Raw genomic sequence first — 21848 nt, forward strand, 5'->3', positions numbered from 1 at the left:
CTCTTCCTAGTATAACACAGGCAAAGAGAATGACTGGGGGTGGAGATGAAGGGAGGGGCTATATACAGGTCTGCTGTGGTGCTCTTTGCCACTTCCTGTTAATATCCCACAAGGATGAAATCCGTGGACTCGTCATATCTTTGTAAAAGAAATTAACAATATTTGTCATTAAAAAAAATAAATTTTATACACAGGCTGAGTTACGGCATGAGAACATAGCCGTTTAAAAAGGTAGGATTCTAGGTTTGTTAATAAAGAAAAAAAATTATGAATTAAACTAATTTTCGAGATGCAGCATAGGGGTGCGTGATAGTTAACTTTTCCTTTAACTATGATGAGTCATTTCCTATTTTATGCGGTGTCATGTGACATGAAATTGTTTCCCTTTGAAGTGCATGGAAAAGGATTGCTCTACTATGCAATGTTAAAATTGCATTGTGAGTTTTGTATTGAATATAGAACTAGAAAACACAGGTTAACTCCTAGTTTAGTTTAAGATTGTCATCTAAGATTATCCAGAGTTATTAAGCACAAGTACTTTCAAATCTAAGTTTAATTAAAAGTTACCATTCATAAATAAAAAATAGTTTCATAATTCTGAGTGATGGTCCTCCTGTGGATCCATATCTGAACAATGATAAAATGGCAGACATGTAAAGGAGAATGTTAAACTATACACAACAGAATTACATATTGTTCTTTCAGTTTTAATATTAATAAAGTCAAACACTTTCATATAAACTGTACTGTACATGTGCCAAACCTTGACAAAGTCTCCCTTTATACAAGAACACAAGCAAAAACATTGAATATCTAGAAAAAGGGGAGGAGGGAACCAGTACAAAAAAAAAAAAAAAAAAAAAAAAAACACACAAAAGTGACTTTCCTGTTTGACTGTCAGATAGCTGCGTTAGCAGAGGAAGATTTAAAAAGAACCCATTGATGGTGGGGCCCAGTGAGAGAGATCAGCTTTCACTTCCTTGTAAGTGCAGTCCTCTGAGAGGTTGCCCTTGGTGAGGGGAGGCAGGCAAATTTAGGATTGCTGGTGATTGGTTGTGGGGATGGGACAACATGCCAGCCTCCACACTGACTCTGTCCATTTATGAGAAGCAGCTGACATGTAATCTCTACATACAAGGGTTAGAGCAAGATCCTTTTTTGACAATCAAGTCCAGTGCACAATAATTTTCTTAATCTTTTCTCTGCAATTTATTTTTTGCCCACACTCTAGATTGGCAGTGCATTGCTGGCATTTGCTCTCCAGAGCTTACAATGTGTTGCAGGATCCTATGGAACAAAAGTAGTATTCTATTGACATTTTTTTTAGCCATGAATATGCTGAGCTCAGAAATTCTTATTGTACAAAACAAAAATTTGTAAAACCAAAGCTTAAATTGACTTTGCTACCTACTTGTACTGTACTCTTAATGTAGTTATCTTGATGACATCACAAGTATTAATACATAATAGGTAGCAGCACATTTTATTAGGGTAAACTGAGCTATATCCTGTACCAAGACTACTACAAATGTTATTTAGCTGATGGTAACCGGCTACACAGTGAAGAAAAATTCCCACAGCCTAACTGATCCCTCCCACAGAATACTTCCTGATCATGGTATTAATTTTTAGAAATGCCAGTTTGGTCACTCAAAAAAGGGGGGCTTGCAGCCTTTTTTCCCCACATCCTCCATACTATGCCTCCCTCAATCCCTTTCATTCTACCCCCATCACACCCCTTACATTTAATCATTTCTTCCGCTTACGCCCCCTGCCTGAGTTGGCAGGATCTGGCTCTGTAGCCTGGCGTTTACGATGTTTTCTCTGGTAAGTGTGTCCTGGAAGGTGCTTGTTAAGGAGGTCCCGCAAGCACTGTTCTGTCTTCTCTAAGCAGGACAACTGAGAGCTTCCTGACTCATGGTACTCTTCTGCATTTCCAAAAACCAGTTTAAGATCATTAAAGAATTCTTGCACTGTCTGGTAGCTGCCACATGTGCACTTGCTTTGCATGGTCTGAAAGTCCATAGGACTTGTGATAACCTTCATGTAGTCCTCATTTTCATCATCATTCAAAGGCTCCCTGAAAGGCAAACAAAAAATTGGGTCAATCACCATGTTAAAAACAGCTATCTTCAATTAAACAATCAAATTTGTTTCCAGAGCCACCCACCCCCTCCTAAATTGATTTTGAATCATATACCTAAAAGGCCAGCTGAATCGGTACTTTATGAGCTTGGCTAAAATCTCCTCACATTTCTGCAGCTCCTGGCTCAACCGTCGGGAGGCTGGCTTGCTTTGACGCACCTGAAACACAGGGAACAATTATATTAACAACTCCACCGCTATTATTGGTGTGAAAATATGCTATGCACCATACATTCTGCAGATCACAGACACAAGTACATACATGCAAGTCTTGTTATAATTTTTCAGCTATTTGACCAATAAAATACAAGCAAACAACACAGCACTGCTTTAACAGTTATAGGACATTTTTTTTTTTTTACAAGTTTCCAATTTACTTATTTTACCACATTTACTTTATTCTCTTGGTATCTTTCGGTGAAAGAGCACCAATTGACTACTGGGAGCTAGCTATACACATAAGGGAAGCCAATGAAGAGCGTCATTTACTTACATCAGATATTTGTCACTATGTGACACCTTAACACCGCACACCTAAAAGGCGGCGAGGTAGTGCTTGCTTTTATTTTAACACGTTGCTTCCCATTACAAAAGCCAGAGTTGGTTACTCTGTTCATTATTTTCCTACAGGTCCATGACAGGGAGTACAGTACCTGCCACACCTAAGGAGCAACATCTGTCCTGCAGGATCTAATGTAAGTGCCTTTTCCTTCTAGATACTGAGGGTCAGCAACATTTAAGGGGTTAACCTCCTAGGATCCATTTTCTGGGACAAGTTATCCTATTCTTACTTTAAAAATACAACTTTGGGGACAGATTTCATTAAGGGCTTATATATAGACATGATTCAATGCACAGTAGAGGACAGTAAGAGAGGTTTTGCACTTGGCTGAGTATAACTATTGTGGGGACAAAATGTTACTGGAGACTTTTGCATTGCAAGGCGGCAACAGCACGATTTTAGTGGCGCAGGAGAACTTTGTATAGTAGAGGAAAGATTGTGCTTAGCGGTTCTATATTAAACACTTTTCTGTTTACCTGCATATTATAAGAGTTAGTCAACGGTTGTTATTTAACCGTTTCTTCTTTCTTTTGCAAGCGATTTTAGTGGTGCAGTGTTTCTCTCGGCTCACGCGACGCCCGCACTATTCCGGAACGGAGCTCAATGCGTTTGTGGTGCGACTGTATCACATTGAGAGTCTGGTCGGAACCATGATCGGATCTAAGCGAATCGTTAGAGGCAAGATCAGTATAGCATCCGTAAAGTCTGCCTTTCCAATTGCTACTGGGGTAATTTTCTCCTGTACGGTAGGAGCCTCAGGCATCTGAGGCGATTTATTTTAGGCTGCTTATTTTTTTGTGGTGATTAAATAAGTTTTTCAACCAAAATAATTTATTTTTTTGGACTCAATTTTTTCTGTGGCTACAGTAATGGATTCTGATTTAGATCAATATCTGTGGACAAATGCTTACTATGTTTAGAGGCTCAAATTTTACTGCCAATGCAATTTTGTTCTTCATGCTTATCAAAAACTCTAAAATGTAAAGATAAATTACTCCTTTCTGAGCAAAGTGTCTCAGGAAAATGCTGTGCGTGACATGCCTCGGCTTTCTCCTCAAACTTCCCAAGCCATAATTGTTTCTCATTCTGTGCCTTCTGTGTCCGCTCAACATGGGGGTGTTTATTTACATGAGGATTTTCCTCTGTAGTAACAGCGGCTCTGCAGTGTCAGCTTTCCCTGTATTGGGTAAGCGCAAGAAAATCTAATCATTTGCCTGTTACTAAGGCTTCTGACTCTAGGACTGCATTAGCCACTCTTGATCAGTTGTCTGAGGAGGAGAATACTACAGTAGCTTCTGAAAGTGAGATCTCAGACTGACACTTTAGAAGAAAAAACTTCTGAATCTGAAGAGGTTAATTTTAGATTAAAAAGGGACAGTTTACACCAGAATTTTTATTGTTTAAAAAGATAGCTAATCCATTTATTACCCATTCCCCAGTTTTACATAACCAACAGTTTTATTAATCTATGTTTTACCTCTGATTACCTTGTATCTAAAGCCTCTGCAGACTGCCCCCTTATCTCAGTGCTTTTGAAAGACATGCAGTTTAGCCAAACAGTACAGACTCCTAAATAACTCCACGGGAGTGAGCACGTTATCTATATGACACACATGAACTAGTACTGTCTAACTGAAAAATATTCAAAATGCTCTGAGCTAAGAGGCGGTTTTCAACGGTTTAGAAATCAGTTTGAGCCTACCTAGGTTTAGCTTTTCAAAAATACCACCAAGGGAGCAAAGCAAATTTAATAATAAAAATAATTTGAAAAGTTGTTTAAAATTGCAGGTCCTATCTGAATCATGAAAGTTTATTTAGACTAGACTGTCCCTTTAAGCTTGAACACCTCCGGTTACTATTGAAGGAGGTCCTTGCTACTTTAGATGACTCTGAATCTTTGGTTGCTGTCTTCTAAATTGGATATGGAGTATATGATTCCCCATGTTCTGAGGAGGTTTTTCCTGTCCCTAGGAAGATGTCTCAAATTATAGCACAGGAATGGGATAAGCCAAAGGTTCATTTTTCCCCTTCCCCTGTTTTTAACTCAATTCTTGACTCATGGCACACTGTTCCTAAGGTAGAAGGAACTATTTCTACTCTGGCAAAGAGAACTACCATTCCTATAGAGGATGCTCTTTTAAGACCCAATGGACAAGAACCTAGAGGTTTACTTAAAAAAGATGTACATTTATCAAGGGTGAGTATTTCTACGGTTGCGGGAGCTGCATCCTATTGCTGCAATGCAGTCTGATCTTATTACAAAGGAAACTACAGTAGAGGAGATCCAAGACAGGATCAAAGCTCTCAAATTGGCCCATACCTTTATCTGTGATGCCAGTATGCAGATAATTCGTCTGGGAGCTAAAAATATCTAGCTTCACGGTAATAGCCCCAAAGTGCTCTGTGGTTAAAATCTTGGTCGGCCGATGTCTCTTATAAGGCAAAGAGATCACTGGTGGAAAACATAATTTATGCTTTCCTTGATAAATTTATTTCTCTTGTAGTGTATCCAGTCCACGGATCATCCATTACTTGTGGGATATTCTCCTTCCCAACAGGAAGTTGCAAGAGGATCACCCACAGCAGAGCTGCTATATAGCTCCTCCCCTAACTGTCATATCCAGTCATTCGACCGAAACAAGCCGAGAAAAGGAGAAACCATAGGGTGCAGTGGTGACTGTAGTTTAATTAAAATTTAGACCTGCCTGAAAAGGACAGGGCAGGCCGTGGACTGGATACACTACAAGACAAATAAATTTATCAGGTAAGCATAAATTATGTTTTCTCTTGTTAAGTGTATCCAGTCCACGGATCATCCATTACTTGTGTGATACCAATACCAAAGCTAAAGTACACGGATGATGGGAGGGACAAGGCAGGAACCACTGCCAGTAGAATCTCTCTCCCAAAAACAGCCTCCGAAGAAGCAAAAGTACAAATTTGTAAAATTTGGAAAAAGTATGAAGTGAAGACCAAGTTGCAGCCTTGCAAATCTGTTCAACAGAGGCCTCATTTTTAAAGGCCCAGGTGGAAGCCACAGCTCTAGTAGAATGAGCTGTAATCCTTTCAGGAGGCTGCTGTCCAGCAGTCTCATAGGCTAAACGGATTATACTCCGAAGCCAAAAAGAAAGAGGTTGCCGAGACCCTCTGACCTCTCCTCTGTCCAGAGTAAACAACAAACAGGTTAGATGTCTGGCGAAAATCTTTAGTAGCCTGTAAGTAAAACTTCAAGGCACGGATTACGTCTAGATTATGCAAAAACAGAATTTATGTTTACCTGATAAATTACTTTCTCCAACGGTGTGTCCGGTCCACGGCGTCATCCTTACTTGTGGGATATTCTCCTCCCCAACAGGAAATGGCAAAGAGCCCAGCAAAGCTGGTCACATGATCCCTCCTAGGCTCCGCCTTCCCCAGTCATTCGACCGACGTAAAGGAGGAATATTTGCATAGGAGAAACCATATGATACCGTGGTGACTGTAGTTAAAGAAAATAAATTATCAGACCTGATTAAAAAACCAGGGCGGGCCGTGGACCGGACACACCGTTGGAGAAAGTAATTTATCAGGTAAACATAAATTCTGTTTTCTCCAACATAGGTGTGTCCGGTCCACGGCGTCATCCTTACTTGTGGGAACCAATACCAAAGCTTTAGGACACGGATGAAGGGAGGGAGCAAATCAGGTCACCTAAATGGAAGGCACCACGGCTTGCAAAACCTGTACAACGGCAAAGAGAATGACTGGGGAAGGCGGAGCCTAGGAGGGATCATGTGACCAGCTTTGCTGGGCTCTTTGCCATTTCCTGTTGGGGAGGAGAATATCCCACAAGTAAGGATGACGCCGTGGACCGGACACACCTATGTTGGAGAAAGACGTTCCTTCTTTGAAGAAGGATTAGGACATAATGATGGAACAACAATCTCTTGATTGATATTCTTGTTAGAAAACACATTAGGTAAAAACCCAGGTTTTGTACGCAGAACAACTTTATCTGAATGAAAGATCAGATAAGGAGAACCACAATGTAAGGCAGATAACTACGAGACTCTTCGAGCCGAGGAAATAGCCATCAGAAAAATAACTTTCCATGAAAGAAGTTTGATATCAATAGAATGAAGTGGTTCAAACGGAACCCCTTGAAGAACTTTAAGAACTAAGTTTAAGCTCCATGGAGGAGCAACAGGTTTAAACACAGGCTTAATTCTAACTAAAGCCTGACAAAATGCCTGAACGTCTGGAACTTCTGCCAGACGCTTGTGTAAAAGAATAGACAGCGCAGAAATCTGTCCCTTTAAAGAACTAGCTGATAATCCTTTGTCCAAACCCTCTTGGAGGAAGGACAATATCCTAGGAATCCTAACCCTACTCCATGAGTAATTCTTGGATTCACACCAATGAAGATATTTACGCCATATCTTGTGGTAAATTTTCCTGGTGACAGGCTTTCGTGCCTGTATTAAGGTAACCATCAATTACTGACTCTGAGAAGCCACGCTTTGATGGGATCAAGCGTTCAATCTCCATGCAGTCAGTCTCAGAGAAAGTAGATTCGGATGATTGAAAGGACCTTGTATTAGAAGGTCTTGTCTCAGAGGCAGAGTCCATGGTGGAAAGGATGACATGTCCACTAGGTCTGCATACCAGGTCCTGCGTGGCCACGCAGGCGCTATCACTATCACTGATGCTCTTTCCTGTTTGATTTTGGCAATCAGTCGAGGGAGCAGAGGAAACGGTGGAAACACATAAGCCAGGTTGAAGAACCAAGGCGCTGCTAGAGCATCTATCAGTGCCGCTTCTGGGTCCCTGGACCTGGATCCGTAACAAGGAAGCTTGGCGTTCTGGCGAGACGCCATGAGATCCAATTCTGGTTTGCCCCAATGGAGAACCAAATGAGCAAACACCTCCGGATGGAGTTCCCATTCCCCCGGATGAAAAGTCTGACGACTTAGAAAATCCGCCTCCTAGTTCTCTACACCTGGGATATGGATCGCTGACAGGTGGTAAGAGTGAGTCTCTGCCCAGCAAATTATTATGGAGACTTCTGACATCGCTAGGGAACTCCTGGTTCCCCCTTGATGGTCGATGTAAGCCACAGTCGTGATGTTGTCCGACTGAAATCTGATGAACCTCAGTGTTGCTAGCTGAGGCCAAGCCAGAAGAGCATTGAATATTGCTCTTAACTCCAGAATATTTATTGGGAGGAGTTTCTCCTCCTGAGTCCATGAACCCTGAGCCTTCAGGGAGTTCCAGACTGCACCCCAACCTGGAAGGCTGGCATCTGTTGTTACAATTGTCCAATCTGGTCTGCGAAAGGTCATACCCTTGGACAGATGGGCCCGAGATAACCACCAGAGAAGAGAATCTCTGGTTTCCTTATCCAGATTTAGTAGAGGGGACAAATCTGTGTAATCCCCATTCCACTGACTGAGCATGCATAATTGCAGCGGTCTGAGATGCAGGCGCGCGAATGGCACTATGTCCATCGCCGCTACCATTAAGCCGATTACTTCCATGTACTGAGCCACCGTGGCGCGTGGAATGGAGTGAAGAACACGGCAAGCATTTAGAAGTTTTGATAACCTGGACTCCGTCAGGTAAATTTTCATTTCTACAGAATCTATTAGAGTCCCTAGGAAGGAAACCCTTGTGAGAGAAGATAGAGAACTCTTCTTCGTTCAATTTCCACCCATGCGACCTCAGGAATGCCAGAACTATCTCTGTATGAGATTTGGCCATTTGAAAGCTTGACGCCTGTATCAGGATATCGTCCAGGTAAGGAGCCACCGCTATGCCTCGCGGTCTTAGGACCGCCAGAAGTGAGCCCAGAACCTTTGTAAAAATTCTTGGGGCTGTAGCCAACCCGAATGGAAGAGCTACAAATTGGTAATGCCTGTCTAGAAAGGCAAACCTCAGGAACTGATGATGATTCTTGTGAATCGGAATGTGAAGGTAGGCATCCTTTAAGTCCACTGTGGTCATGTACTGACCCTCTTGGATCATGGGTAAAATGGTTCGAATAGTTTCCATCTTGAATGATGGAACTCTGAGGAATTTGTTTAGGATCTTTAAATCCAAAATTGGTCTGAAGGTTCCATCTTTTTTGGGAACCACAAACAGATTTGAATAAAACCCCTGTCCTTGTTCCGTCCACGGAACTGGATGGATCACTCCCATTACAAGGAGATCTTGTACGCAGCTTAGGAATGCCTCTTTCTTTATCTTGTTTGCAGATAATATTGAAAGGTGAAATCTCCCTTATGGAGGAGAAGCTTTGAAGTCCAGAAGATATCCCTGAGATATGATCTCCAACGCCCAGGGATCCTGAACATCTCTTGCCCACGCCTGGGCGAAGAGAGAGTCTGCCCCCTACTAGATCCCCGCTCCTTCATGCTGTCTTAGAGGCAGCAGCAGGCTTTCTGGCCTGCTTGCCCTTGTTCCAGGACTGGTTACGTTTCCAGGCCTGCTTGGATTGAGCAAAAGTCCCCTCTTGTTTTGAAGCAGAGGAAGTTGATGCTGCACCTGCCTTGAAATTTCGAAAGGCACGAAAATTAGACTGTTTGGCCTTTGATTTGGCCCTGTCCTGAGGAAGGGTATGTCAGCAATAATTTCTTTCAAACCAGGCCCAAATAAGGTCTGCCCCTTGAAAGGAATGTTGAGTAATTTAGACTTTGAAGTCACATCAGCTGACCAGGATTTGAGCAAATACGGCCTTACTCGCCTGGATGGCGAATACGGAATTCTTAGCCGTTAGTTTAGTCAAATGAACAATGGCATCAGAAACAAATGAGTTAGCTAGCTTAAGAGTTCTAAGTTTGTCAACAATTTCAGTCAATGGAGCTGTATGGATGGCCTCTTCCAGGGCCTCAAACCAGAATGCCGCCGCAGCAGTGACAGGCGCAATGCATGCAAGGGGCTGTAAAATAAAACCTTGTTGAATAAACATTTTCTTAAGGTAACCCTCTAATTTTTTATCCATTGGATCTGAAAAAGCACAACTGTCCTCAACCGGGATAGTGGTACGCTTTGCTAAAGTAGAAACTGCTCCCTCCACCTTAGGGACAGTCTGCCATAAGTCCTGTGTAGTGGCATCTATTGGAAACATTTTTCTAAATATAGGAGGTGGGGAAAAGGGCACACCGGGCCTATCCCACTCCTTACTAATAATTTCTGTAAGCCTTTGAGGTATTGGAAAAACATCAGTACTCACTGGCACTGCATAGTATTTATCCAGCCTACACAATTTCTCTGGCACTGCAATTGTGTCACAGTCATTCAGAGCAGCTAATACCTCCCCAAGCAATACACGGAGGTTCTCAAGCTTAAATTTAAAATTAGAAATCTCTGAATCAGGTCTCCCCGATTCAGAGACGTCACCCACAGACTGAAAGCTCTCCGTCCTCAGGTTCTGCATATTGTGACGCAGTATCAGACATGGCTCTTACAGCATCTACGCGCTCTGTATCTCGTCTAACCCCAGAGCTATCGCGCTTGGCTCTCAATTCAGGCAATCTGGATAATACCTCTGACAGGGTATTATTCATGATTGCAGCCATGTCCTGCAAAGTAATCGCTATGGGCGTCCCTGATGTACTTGGCGCCATATTAGAGTGCGTCCCTTGAGCGGGAGGCGAAGGGTCCGACACGTGGGGAGAGTTAGTCGGCATAACTTCCCCCCTCGACAGACCCCTCTGGTGAAAATTCTTTTATAGATAAAGACTGATCTTTACTGTTTAAGGTGAAATCAATACATTTAGTACACATTCTACTATGGGGCTCCACCATGGCTTTTAAACATAATGAACAAGTATCCTCTGTTTCAGACATGTTTGTACAGACTAGCAATGAGACTAGCAAGCTTGGAAAACACTTTAAAGCAAGTTAACAAGCAATATAAAAAACGTTACTGTGCCTTTAAGAGAAACAAATTGACAAAATTTGAAATAACAGTGAAAAAAGGCAGTTACACTAACAAAATTTTTACAGTGTATGTAACAAGTCAGCAGAGCATTGCACCCACTTGCAAATGGATGATTAACCCCTTAATAACAAAAACAGAATAATAAATGACAAAAACGTTTTTTAAACAGTCACAACTGCCACAGTCTACTGTGATTGTTACCCTCCTCAAACACGACTTTGAAGCCTTTTGAGCCCTTCAGAGATGTCCTGGATCATGCAGAGGGAAGCTGAATGTCTCTGTCAGTATTTTTATCTGCACAGAAAAGCACTAAAATAGGCCCTTCCCACTCATATTGCAACAGTGGAAAGCTTCAGGAAACTGTTTCTAGGCAAAAATCAAGCCAGCCATGTTGAAAAAAACTAGGCCCCAATAAGTTTTGTCACCAAACATATATAAAAACGATTAACATGCCAGCAAACGTTTTATATTACACTTTTATAAGAGTATGTAACTCTGTTAATAAGCCTGATACCAGTCGCTATCACTGCATTTAAGGCTTAACTTACATTAATCCGGTATCAGCAGCATTTTTCTAGCAAATTCCACCCCTAGAAATATATTAACTGCACATACCTTATTGCAGGAAAACCTGCACGCCATTCCCCCCTCAGAAGTTACCTCACTCCTCAGAATATGTGAGAACGGCAGTGGTTCTTGGTTACTTCTGCTAAGATCATAGAAATCACAGGCAGATTCTTCTTCTAATGCTGCCTGAGATGAAACAGTACACTCCGGTACCATTTAAAAATAAACACTTGATTGAAGTTAAAAAACTAACTATAATACACCACTCTTCTCTTACTATGTCCATCTTTGTTGAGAGTTGCAAGAGAATGACTGGATATGGCAGTGAGGGGAGGAGCTATATAGCAGCTCTGCTGTGGGTGATCCTCTTGCAACTTCCTGTTGGGAAGGAGAATATCCCACAAGTAATGGATGATCCGTGGACTGGATACACTTAACAAGAGAAATGGAGCTTTCCTACCTCAGGACAAGAATGGACCTAGAGGTTGTCCCACTTCTAATTTTCGTTCCTTTCATAACTTTAAAAGGACAAAAGTCGTCCTCTTACTCTTCAAAGCCAGATCAACCAAGATCCACTTGGAAATCCAACCAACCCAGGAACAAGGGGAAAAAAAAAAACAAAAACAATATGCCTTCAGATGACTCTAAATCAGCATGAAGGTTCCGTCCCTGATTCAGTATGCATCAGGCTTTCTTTTCGTCAAGCCTGGATATGCAATGTCCCAGATCCTTGGCAGTGTATATAGTATCCCAGGGTTACAGAATGGGTTTCAAGTCCTTCTCCTGTCAAGACTATCCTCAAACCAAATAAAGGAGGCCTTCTTAAACTGTGTAAAAGACCTATTTTATCTGGGAGTTATTGTGCCTGTCTAGGATTCTATTCAAATCCATTTGTGGTTCCCAAAAAGGAGGGCACTTTTCGGCCCATTCTAGACCTCAAGTGTCTCAACAAATTCCTCAGGGTTCCGTCTCTTAAGATGGAAACTATTCGGTCAATTCTTCCTTTGGTTCAGGAAGGTCAATCTATGACGACTATAGACCTGAAGGACGCATACGGTCATGTTCCCATTCACAGAGAACACCATCAGTATATGAGGTTTGCTTTTCTGGACAAGCACTTCCAATTTGTTGCTCTTTCATTTGGGGGTCACGGCTCCCAGAATATTCACAAAGGTTCTGGGGGCGCTATTGGTTGTGGATCAGATCCCAGGAAATTGCTGTGGCGCCTTCTCTGGACGACATCTTGGTTCAGGCGTCATCTTTTCAACTAGCCCAATCTCATACAGAGAGGTTGTCTTTTCTTGGCTCCCATGGGTGAAAGGTGATTTTGGAAAAAAGTTCTCTTTTTTCATCTACCAAAGCGTTTCCTAGGGAATATAATGGTTTCCCTGTTCATGAAGATTTTTCTAACGGAGGTAAAAAAAAAAAAAAAAAAAGGATTCTTCCTTCCTTTCTCTCCAGTCTGCCTTTTGTCCATCTGTGGCCCAATGCATGGAGGGGATTGGACTGATGGTGGCATCCATGGACATCATTCCTTTTGCTCGGTTCCATCTACGACCGCTGCAGCTTTGTATGCTCCGTCAATGGAACGGCGATCATTTGGATTTAACTCAAAGGATAAATCTGGACCTTCTAACAAGAGACACTCTCTCGTGGTGGGTATCACAGGAACATCTGTCTCAGGGAACTTGCTTTCTTAGACCTTCCTGGGAAATTGTAATTACGGACGCCAGCCTGTCAGGCTGGGGTGCTGTTTGGGGACCTCTAAAAGGCACAGGGCCTGTGGTCTTGGGAAGAGTCCTCTCTTCCCATAAATATCCTCGAGTTGAGAGCTATCTTCAATGCCCTATTAGCGTGGCCTCAACTGTCATTGATTCGGTTTATAATATTTAAATTGGACAACATTCTCAGTGGCTTATATCAACCACCAGGGAGGGACTCTTGAGTTCCTTAGCCATGAAGGAGGTGACTCAAATTTTGCAGTGGGCGGAAGCCCATGATTGTCTCCTATCTGCCATCTACATGCCAGGAGTGGACAACTGGGAAGCAGATTTTCTGAGCAGACAGACCTTTCATCCCGGGGAGTGGGCTCTCCATCCGGAAGTGTTCTCTCAGATAACCCTCAAGTGGGGGGTTCCAGAGTTGGATCTGATTGCGTCATGCCAAAAACGCCAATGTTCCAAAAACATAATTTATGCTTACCTGATAAATTCCTTTCTTCTGTAGTGTGATCAGTCCACGGGTCATCATTACTTCTGGGATATTACTCCTCCCCAACAGGAAGTGCAAGAGGATTCACCCAGCAGAGCTGCATATAGCTCCTCCCCTCTACGTCACTCCCAGTCATTCGACCAAGGACCAACGAGAAAGGAAAAGCCAAGGGTGAAGTGGTGACTGGAGTATAAATTAAAAAATATTTACCTGCCTTAAAAACAGGGCGGGCCGTGGACTGATCACACTACAGAAGAAAGGAATTTATCAGGTAAGCATAAATTATGTTTTCTTCTGTTAAGTGTGATCAGTCCACGGGTCATCATTACTTCTGGGATACCAATACCAAAGCAAAAGTACACGGATGACGGGAGGGATAGGCAGGCTCTTTATACAGAAGGAACCACTGCCTGAAGAACCTTTCTCCCAAAAATAGCCTCCGATGAAGCAAAAGTGTCAAATTTGTAAAATTTGGAAAAAGTATGAAGCGAAGACCAAGTTGCAGCCTTGCAAATCTGTTCAACAGAGGCCTCATTCTTGAAGGCCCAAGTGGAAGCCACAGCTCTAGTAGAATGAGCTGTAATTCTTTCAGGAGGCTGCTGTCCAGCAGTCTCATAAGCTAAACGAATTATGCTACGAAGCCAAAAAGAAAGAGAGGTAGCGGAAGCTTTTTGACCTCTCCTCTGCCCAGAGTAAATGACAAACAGAGAAGACGTTTGTCGAAATTCCTTAGTTGCCTGTAAGTAAAATTTTAGAGCACGGACTACATCCAGGTTGTGCAGTAGACGTTCCTTCTTTGAAGAAGGATTTGGGCATAAAGAAGGAACAACAATCTCTTGATTGATATTCCTGTTAGTAACTACCTTAGGTAAGAACCCAGGTTTAGTACGCAGGACTACCTTATCCGAATGAAAAATCAAATAAGGAGAATCACAATGTAAGGCTGATAATTCAGAGACTCTTCGAGCCGAGGAAATAGCCATTAAAAATAGAACTTTCCAAGATAACAACTTTATAACAATGGAATGAAGGGGTTCAAACGGAACGCCCTGTAAAACATTAAGAACAAGGTTTAAACTCCATGGTGGAGCAACAGTTTTAAACACAGGCTTAATTCTGGCCAAAACCTGACAAAAAGCCTGGACGTCAGGAACTTCTGACAGACGTTTGTGTAACAGAATGGACAGAGCTGAGATCTGTCCCTTTAATGAACTAGCAGATAAACCCTTTTCTAAACCTTCTTGTAGAAAAGACAATATCCTAGGAATCCTAACCTTACTCCAAGAGTAACCTTTGGATTCACACCAATATAGGTATTTACGCCATATCTTATGGTAAATCTTTCTGGTAACAGGTTTCCTAGCCTGTATTAAGGTATCAATAACTGACTCAGAAAATCCACGTCTTGATAAAATCAAGCGTTCAATTTCCAAGCAGTCAGCTTCAGAGAAGTTAGATTTTGATGTTTGAAGGGACCCTGTATCAGAAGGTCCTGTTTCAGAGGTAGAGACCAAGGTGGACAGGATGACATGTCCACCAGGTCTGCATACCAAGTCCTGCGTGGCCACGCAGGTGCTATTAGAATCACTGATGCTCTCTCTTGTTTGATTCTGGCAATCAATCGAGGAAGCAACGGGAAGGGTGGAAACACGTAAGCCATCCTGAAGTCCCAAGGTGCTGTCAGAGCATCTATCAGGACTGCTCCTGGATCCCTGGATCTGGACCCGTAACGAGGAAGCTTGGCGTTCTGTCGAGACGCCATGAGATCTATCTCTGGTTTGCCCCAACGTCGAAGTATTTGGGCAAAGACCTCCGGATGAAGTTCCCACTCCCCCGGATGAAAAGTCTGACGACTTAAGAAATCCGCCTCCCAGTTCTCCACTCCCGGGATGTGGATTGCTGACAGGTGGCAAGAGTGAGACTCTGCCCAGCGAATTATCTTTGATACTTCCATCATAGCTAGGGAGCTTCTTGTCCCTCCCTGATGGTTGATGTAAGCTACAGTCGTGATGTTGTCCGACTGAAACCTGATGAACCCCCGAGTTGTCAACTGGGGCCAAGCCAGGAGGGCATTGAGAACTGCTCTCAATTCCAGAATGTTTATTGGCAGGAGACTCTCCTCCTGACTCCATTGTCCCTGAGCCTTCAGAGAATTCCAGACGGCACCCCAACCTAGAAGGCTGGCGTCTGTTGTTACAATTGTCCAGTCTGGTCTGCTGAATGGCATCCCCCTGGACAGATGTGGCCGAGAAAGCCACCATAGAAGAGAATTTCTGGTCTCTTGATCCAGATTCAGAGAAGGGGATAAGTCTGAGTAATCCCCATTCCACTGACTTAGCATGCACAGTTGCAGTGGTCTGAGGTGTAAGCGTGCAAAGGGTACTATGTCCATTGCCGCTACCATTAAGCCGATTACCTCCATGCATTGAGCCACTGACGGGTGTTGAATGGAATGAAGGGTGCGGCAAGCACCTTGAAGTCTTGTTAGCCTGTCCTCTGTCAGGTAAATCTTCATTTCTACAGAATCTATAAGAGTCCCCAGGAAGGGAACTCTTGTGAGTGGAACGAGTGAACTTTTCTTTTCGTTCACCTTCCATCCATGTGACCTTAGAAATGCCAGCACTAACTCTGTATGAGACTTGGCAGTTTGAAAGCTTGTATCAGAATGTCGTCTAGGTATGGAGCTACCGAGATTCCCCGCGGTCTTAGTACCGCCAGAAGAGCACCCAGAACCTTTGTGAAGATTCTTGGAGCTGTAGCCAATCCGAATGGAAGAGCCACAAACTGGTAATGCCTGTCTAGGAAGGCAAACCTTAGGTACCGATAATGATCTTTGTGAATCGGTATGTGAAGGTAAGCATCTTTTAAATCTACAGTGGTCATGTATTGACCCCTCTTGGATCATAGGTAAAATTGTCCGAATAGTCTCCATCTTGAACGATGGAACTCTTAGGAATTTGTTTAGGATCTTTAAGTCCAGGATTGGTCTGAAAGTTCCCTCTTTTTTGGGAACCACAAACAGATTTGAGTAAAACCCCTGTCCCTGTTCCGATCGTGGAACTGGATGGATTACTCCCATTAACAAGAGCTCTTGTACGCAGCGTAGAAACGCCTCTTTCTTTGTCTGGATTGTTGACAATCTTGACAGATGAAATCTCTCTCTTGGAGGAGAGTATTTGAAGTCCAGAAGGTATCCCTGAGATATTATCTCTAGCGCCCAGGGATCCTGAACATCTCTTGCCCAAGCCTGGGCGAAGAGAGAAAGTCTGCCCCCCACTAGATCCGATCCCGGATCGGGGGCCCTCAATTCATGCTGTTTTAGGGGCAGCAGCAGGTTTCCTAGTCTGCTTGCCCTTGTTCCAGGACTGGTTAGGTTTCCAGCCTTGTCTGTAGCGAGCAACAGCTCCTTCCTGTTTTGGTGCAGAGGAAGTTGATGCTGCTCCTGCTTTGAAATTACGAAAGGAACGAAAATTAGACTGTCTAGTCTTGGCTTTGTCCTGAGGCAGGGCATGGCCTTTACCTCCTGTAATGTCAGCGATAATCTTTCAACCCGGGCCCGAATAAGGTCTGCCCTTTGAAAGGTATATTAAGCAATTTAGACTTAGAAGTAACATCAGCTGACCAGGATTTTAGCCACAGCGCCCTGCGTGCCTGAATGGTGAATCCTGAATTCTTCGCCGTAAGTTTAGTAAGATGTACTACGGCCTCCGAAATGAATGAATTAGCTAGTTTAAGGACTCTAAGCCTGTCCGTAATGTCGTCCAGAGTAGCTGAACCAATGTTCTCTTCCAGAGACTCAATCCAGAATGCCGCTGCAGCCGTGATCGGCGCAATGCATGCAAGGGGTTGCAATATAAAACCTTGTTGAACAAACATTTTCTTAAGGTAACCCTCTAACTTTTTATCCATTGGATCTGAAAAAGCACAGCTATCCTCCACCGGGATAGTGGTACGCTTAGCTAAGGTAGAAACTGCTCCCTCCACCTTAGGGACCGTTTGCCATAAGTCCCTTGTGGTGGCGTCTATTGGAAACATTTTTCTAAATATCGGAGGGGGTGAGAACGGCACACCGGGTCTATCCCACTCCTTAGTAACAATTTCAGTAAGTCTCTTAGGTATAGGAAAAACCTCAGTACTCGTCGGTACCGCAAAATATTTATCCAACCTACACATTTTCTCTGGTATTGCAACTGTGTTACAATCATTCAGAGCCGCTAACACCTCCCCTAGTAATACACGGAGGTTTTCCAGTTTAAATTTAAAATTTGAAATATCTGAATCCAGTCTGTTTGGATCAGAACCGTCACCCACAGAATGAAGTTCTCCGTCCTCATGTTCTGCCACCTGTGACGCAGTGTCTGACATGGCCCTAATATTATCAGCGCACTCTGTTCTCACCCCAGAGTGATCACGCTTACCTCTTAGTTCTGGTAATTTAGCCAAAACCTCAGTCATAACAGTAGCCATATCCTGTAATGTGATTTGTAATGGCCGCCCAGATGTACTCGGCGCTACAATATCACGCACCTCCCTCTGAGCGGGAGATGTAGGTACTGACACGTGAGGTGAGTTAGTCGGCATAACTCTCCCCTCGTTGTTTGGTGAAATTTGTTCAATTTGTACAGATTGACTTTTATTTAAAGTAGCATCAATACAGTTAGTACATAAATTTCTATTGGGCTCCACTTTGGCATTGCAACAAATGACACAGGTATCATCCTCTGAATCAGACATGTTTAACACACTAGCAAATAAACTTGCAACTTGGAAATACAATTCAATTAGAATAATATTAAAATGTACTGTGCCTTTAATAAGCACAGAAGAGCTATGACAGTTGAAAATTAATAAATTGAAACAGTTATAGCCTCAATCCTTGTAAACAACACAACTTTAGCAAAGGTTTAATCCCATTAGCAAAGATAACAAATTCTGAAAGCAGGAAACAAATTACAGAATAAACGTTTTTTATCTCAGTCAAACTATAATTCTCACAGCTCTGCTGAGAGAAATTACCTCCCTCAAAATAAGTTTTGAAGACCCCTGAGCTCTGTAGAGATGAACCGGATCATGCAGGGAACACAATGAGTTGCTGACTGAAATATTTGATGCATAGAAAAAGCGCCAAAAAAACAGCCCCTCCCCCTCACACACAGCAGTGAGGGAGAACAGAAACTGTCAGAAAAACAGATTAAGCAACTGCCAAGTGGAAAAATAGTGCCCAAACATTTATTCACACAGTACCTCAGCAAATGAAAACGATTTTACATTCCAGCAAAAACGTTAAACATAATCTCTAGTTATTAAACAGCTTTATGTATTTCTTACAGTGTAATTCTAGTGAAGTACCATTCCCCAGAATACTGAAGTGTAAAGTATACATACATGACATATCGGTATGGCAGGATTTTCTCATCAATTCCATTGTCAGAAAATAAAAACTGCTACATACCTCTATGCAGATTCATCTGCCCGCTGTCCCCTGATCTGAAGTTTACCTCACTCCTCAGATGGCCGAGAACAGCAATATGATCTTAACTACTCCGGCTAAAATCATAGCAAAACTCTGGTAGATTCTTCTTCAAACTCTGCCAGAGAGGTAATAACACACTCCGGTGCTATTTTAAAATAACAAACTTTTGATTGAAGATATAAAACTAAGTATAATCACCATAGTCCTCTCACACATCCTATCTAGTCGTTGGGTGCAAGAGAATGACTGGGAGTGACGTAGAGGGGAGGAGCTATATGCAGCTCTGCTGGGTGAATCCTCTTGCACTTCCTGTTGGGGAGGAGTAATATCCCAGAAGTAATGATGACCCGTGGACTGATCACACTTAACAGAAGAAATAGGGTTAAAGGTCAAGAAATCCCCAGGCCGTTCTGGTAGATGCTCTAGCGGTTCTCCTTGGAGGTTTTCTTTGGCTTATCCGTTTCCTCTCCTTCCACGAGTCATCGCTCGTATCAAAAAGGAGAGAGCATCTGTGATTCTAATAGTTCCTGCATGGCCTTGCAGGATCTGGCGAGGATGTCATCTCTACCTCCTCGAAGGTTACCTCTGAGGAAAGACCTTCAGGGTTATTTCCTCCATCCAAACCTAAATTCTCTGAAGCTAACTGCTTGGAGATTGAACGCCTAGTTCTGTCTAAGCGTGGTTTTTCTAAAGCGGTAATTGAAACTATGATTCAGGCTCGAAAACCGGTTACTCGCAAGATTTACCATAAGATATGGCGTAAACATCTTTTTTGGTGTGAATCTAAGGGGTTCACCTGGAGCCGGGTGAGGATCCCCCGGATTTTGTCTTTTCTTTAGGATGGCCTGGAAAAGTGTTCATCAGTCACTACCCTAAATGGGCAGATTTCTGTGTTATTTATCCTTTTGCACAAACGTCTGGCAGACCTACCAGATGTTTAAGCATTTGTACAGGCCCTGGTTAGAATCAGGTCTGTGTTTAAACCTGTTGCTCCCCCGTGGAGCCTTAATTTAGTTCTTAAAGTTTGCAGCAGGCTCCGTTTGAGCATGTTGATATTAAACTGTTGCCCTGGAAGGTTTTGTTTCTTGTTGCCATTTTTTCTGCTCACAGGGTGTCTGAGCTTTCAGCTCTGCAGTGTGATTCTCGCTACCTTATTTTTCATGCTGATAAGGCAGTCCTTCATACTAAATTTGGGTTTCTTCTTAAGGTGGTGTCTGATCGAAACATTAATCAGGAAGTAGTTGCTCCTTTTTGTCCAAATCCTTCTCAAAAGAAACGTATTTTGCATAAATTGGATGTTGTGCGGCTTCTCAAATTCTACTTGCAAGCTACTAAAGATATTAGGAAACAGTTTGCCCTGTTTGTTATCTCTGGTAAACGTAAGGGTCAAAAGGCCACCCTACTTCTGTGTCTATGGTTGAGAAGTTTGATACGTATGGCTTATGAGACTGCTGGACAGCCGCCTCCTGAGAGAATTACGGCTCATTCCACTAGGGCTGGATCCTCTTCTTGGGCTTTCAAAAATAAATTTCTGTGGATCAGATTTGCAAGGCGGCAACATGGTCCTCTCTACATACTTTTTGAAAATTCTACAAATTTGATACTTTTGCCTCGGCTGAGGCTTGCTTTGGGAGCAAGGTTCTTCAAGCGGTGGTGCCTTCTGTTTAGGTCCCCCTGTCTTTCTCCCTCCCTGTTCATTCCGTGTCCTCTAGCTTGGGTATTGGTTCCCACTAGTAACTGGAATGACGTAGTGGACTCTCCATGTCATAGGAAAGAAAACTAAATTTATGCTTACCTGATAAATTTCATTCTGGAAATGGCAAGTCCACGACCCCGCCTTCTTTTAAGTTATAATTCGGCAGGTTTTTTTTTAGTTAACCTCAGGCACCTTTTTCACCCTTGTGTTTTTTATTCCTTTCCATTTCCTTCGGCTGAATGAGTTGGGGTTATGGGTAAGGCAGTTACACTTAAAGGGACACTGAACCCACATTTTTTCTTTCATGATTCAGATAGAGCATGCAATTGTAAGCAACTTTCTAATTTACTCCTATTATCAAATTTTCTTCATTCTCTTGATATGTTTATTTGAAAAGCAAGAATTTAAGTTAAGATGCCGGCCCATTTTTGGTGAACAACCTTGGTTGTCCTTGCTGATTGGACAGAACCAACAAATACTGTCCATGGTTCTGAACCAAAAATTTGCTGGCTCCTTAGCTTAGATGCCTTTTTTTCAAATAAAGTTATCAAGAGAATGAAGAACATTTGATAATAGAAGTAAATTAGAAAGTTGCTTAAAATTGCATGCTCTAGACATCCCCCTGACATGACCTGGTTCCGGTGGAGGAGGAGCTCAACAGGTGTTGCTGAGCCCACACCTCCAGCCACACACATACTGGCGGTGGATTGTTTTGCGCGCCTGCTCCAAGTCTTGGGGCTCTTTGTAAGGACAGCTTGGTAAAAGCAGCTCTGGAACCCTTTTACCAGTGGCCCACCATCCCACTGGTTCATACTAACTCTTTTTCATTTGCCTGGACTCAACTTGTCTCTATTTTGACTTACCCAGCCTAAAAACTATCTCTCATCACGTTACCTACCTTCTTTGCTTTAGACTGTATCTCCCTCCTCCCTCAAACTAAACTCTGCCACTCCGCTCAAACTTCAAACCTTATCTCCCCCACTCCGCCTGTAGCCCTCGCCAGGAAAAATTTCAGCATCTTTGACCGCTCTGTTATTACCTGAATCTCACCTGCGGTACCGCTGGAAGTGCCCCCCCTGCAGCGCTGCAGCTTGGTGTCCGCCCTCTCCCTCCCCCACCGGTGCTGCGCGGGAGGGAGCTGGGCTCGATCTTGGATTGGGGTTCTGACGCTGGAGCCGTCCCTCTCCGGCTGACGCCGGTGTTTGATGCAGCCCTCTTGCTCTCCTCCCACCGGTGCTGCGTGAGGAGAGCCGAGCGCGATCTTCGATAGGGG

The 21848-nt window shown here is 43.1% G+C and overlaps 1 protein-coding gene across 1 annotated transcript in view; it reads right to left on the reverse strand.

Annotated features, from left to right (window-relative positions):
• Positions 1 to 535: 535 nt before the first annotated feature.
• Positions 536 to 21848, reverse strand: part of BAZ1B (bromodomain adjacent to zinc finger domain 1B) — a gene marked incomplete in the record, with an annotated part of 470974 nt that continues 449661 nt past the window's right edge. Inside the window, 2 exon segments of the mRNA XM_053706318.1 lie at positions 536 to 2080; positions 2201 to 2304. Coding sequence (XP_053562293.1) covers positions 1750 to 2080; positions 2201 to 2304 — 435 coding nt within the window.

This window comes from Bombina bombina, chromosome 3 (assembly GCF_027579735.1).
Source record: "Bombina bombina isolate aBomBom1 chromosome 3, aBomBom1.pri, whole genome shotgun sequence".
Classification (NCBI taxonomy): domain Eukaryota; kingdom Metazoa; phylum Chordata; class Amphibia; order Anura; family Bombinatoridae; genus Bombina; species Bombina bombina.